General features: G+C 39.9%; 1 protein-coding gene across 1 annotated transcript; it reads left to right on the top strand.

The window, feature by feature from the left end:
* Positions 1-230: 230 nt before the first annotated feature.
* On the top strand, positions 231-1,157 carry LOC120158900 (glucuronoxylan 4-O-methyltransferase 3-like). Its single transcript, XM_039169631.1, has one exon. It carries the CDS (start codon positions 261-263, stop codon positions 1,155-1,157), a length of 897 nt encoding a protein of 298 aa, XP_039025562.1. The 5' UTR covers positions 231-260.
* Positions 1,158-1,951: the final 794 nt, after the last annotated feature.

Below are 1,951 nucleotides of genomic sequence, written 5' to 3' on the forward strand. Positions count from 1 at the left end.
ATGTGTTTATAATAAATGTATAATTAAAACAATTAACTGTTATAGTTAATAGAGATTATAATTGAGTATTTTAATTATTGTGTTGTATTTAATTTGTTAATAATGCATATAGGCCTATGCACAGTTTATCTGTCAAGTTAATAAACAACGCGAATGAAAGATAAGAAATACACAGAGAATACTATATTGTAGCACCCACCAAACTCACTTTTCTATTCCACTGCGAAGAGGAAAAAGGAATCGAGTTGAAGGCAACAACAATGAGGCCGTCCAACTCCAAATCTCAATCTCCATTCAACACCAAGCTCATCCTCATATGTGCTTCCGTTCTCCTCTTCGTCTTCCTCGTCATCACGACAAGCTCTTCATTTTCCAAACCACAACCCTCGCCGCTTTCGGAGTCCCACATCGCAAACGCAACAAATTCAGTCGACGAGCCGCCGGTGGCCTGCCCATCTCTTCCCTTGACCCCGACGACATGCACCAAAACCCCACCATCTCTAGCCAACGCCCTCATCCACTACGCCACGACAAACATCACCCCGCAACAGACATTCAAGGAAATCTCGGTCTCGTCCAGGGTTCTGGAGAAGAAATCGCCTTGCAACTTCTTGGTGTTCGGGTTGGGCCACGACAGTCTGATGTGGACATCTCTGAACCACGGCGGTCGCACCGTTTTCCTCGAAGAAGACAAGGCGTGGATCGAGCAGATCAAGGGGGAACTCCCGAGTCTGGAATCACACCACGTGGAATACGCGACCAAAGTCCGGGAAGCGGATGGCCTGATGGAGAGGGGAATGAAGGAGGAATGCAAAGTGGTGGGTGACCCTAGATTCTCCAAGTGCGAGCTTGCTCTCAAAGGGTTCCCGAATGAGATTTACGAGGTGGAATGGGATGTGATAATGGTGGATGCCCCCACCGGGTTCCACAATGAAGCTCCCGTGAGAATGAACGCCATCTATGCGGCTGGTTTGATGGCTAGGAACGGAGAAGAACGGGAGACTGATGTGTTCGTGCACGACGTGGACAGGGTGGTGGAGGATAACGTCTCCAAAGCTTTTCTTTGTGAAGGATACCTGAGGGAACAGCAAGGAAGGCTCAGGCATTTCAACATTCCTAGTCACAAGGCTCGCTCTACCAGACCCTTCTGCCCTTGACAAATTTTCATTTGAATTGCTACTGTGCCCGGTTCTATTTTATTTGTCTTCTTAGTAATATTATATTTCTTTTTCTTGAGCATTCAAATCTAGTATTCCTTTTCCCTAAGCTAAATTATTTCAATTAAATCCTTATTTCAAACCAAGAGCCAAAATTAAACCTGGCGAAAGGTAACTCTCATCTCAAGGGTTGTTTGTTTACTTCAGAATGATTAAGCGCTAAATAATTTAAATATTGAATGATTCAGAGGTTCTGTATGAATTAGCTCTGAATGTGACATGTTGTTTGATAATGGCTCTGAATCATTCAGAATGTACTTTTGTGTTGAATCATTCAGCACTGTTTTGTTGAATCATTCAGAGGTGCGAAACAAACGCGCTGAATGCTGAACGATTCAACATTCAGCGCTGAATGATTCCATTAAGAGGCAAACAAACAGCCCCTTAGTTGAGAAATCATTGTCTCGTTTTTAATTTATTTTATTGAGGGAGAAAGAATTAATAAAATAAATAATAAATGTTTTTAACGTATAAATAATAAATGTTGAGTTAAATTTAATATATACTATTAAATATAAATTTGATAAAACTAACACAAGCGACATGTCTAATCTAGTGTCTAAACGTTGAGTTAATTCGTTATGACGGATCTAGAAATTTAAAAATAGAAGTTTAAAATTTTAATATTCATTTTTTAAAAATAATGAGTATGTAAAATTTTCTTTTTTCTATTTTTTTTAATATATGAAACTAAATTTCACATTTTAATGAGACATGCTTGACCCTTAGAGAGT

This window comes from Hibiscus syriacus, unplaced genomic scaffold (assembly GCF_006381635.1).
Source record: "Hibiscus syriacus cultivar Baekdansim isolate YM2019G1 unplaced genomic scaffold, ASM638163v2 tig00111332_pilon, whole genome shotgun sequence".
NCBI lineage: Eukaryota > Viridiplantae > Streptophyta > Magnoliopsida > Malvales > Malvaceae > Hibiscus > Hibiscus syriacus.

Bases quoted from the DNA above. Each gene is read 5' to 3' on its own strand.
- LOC120158900 (XM_039169631.1), top strand. From the start codon at position 261: ATGAGGCCGTCCAACTCCAAATCTCAATCTCCATTCAACACCAAGCTC.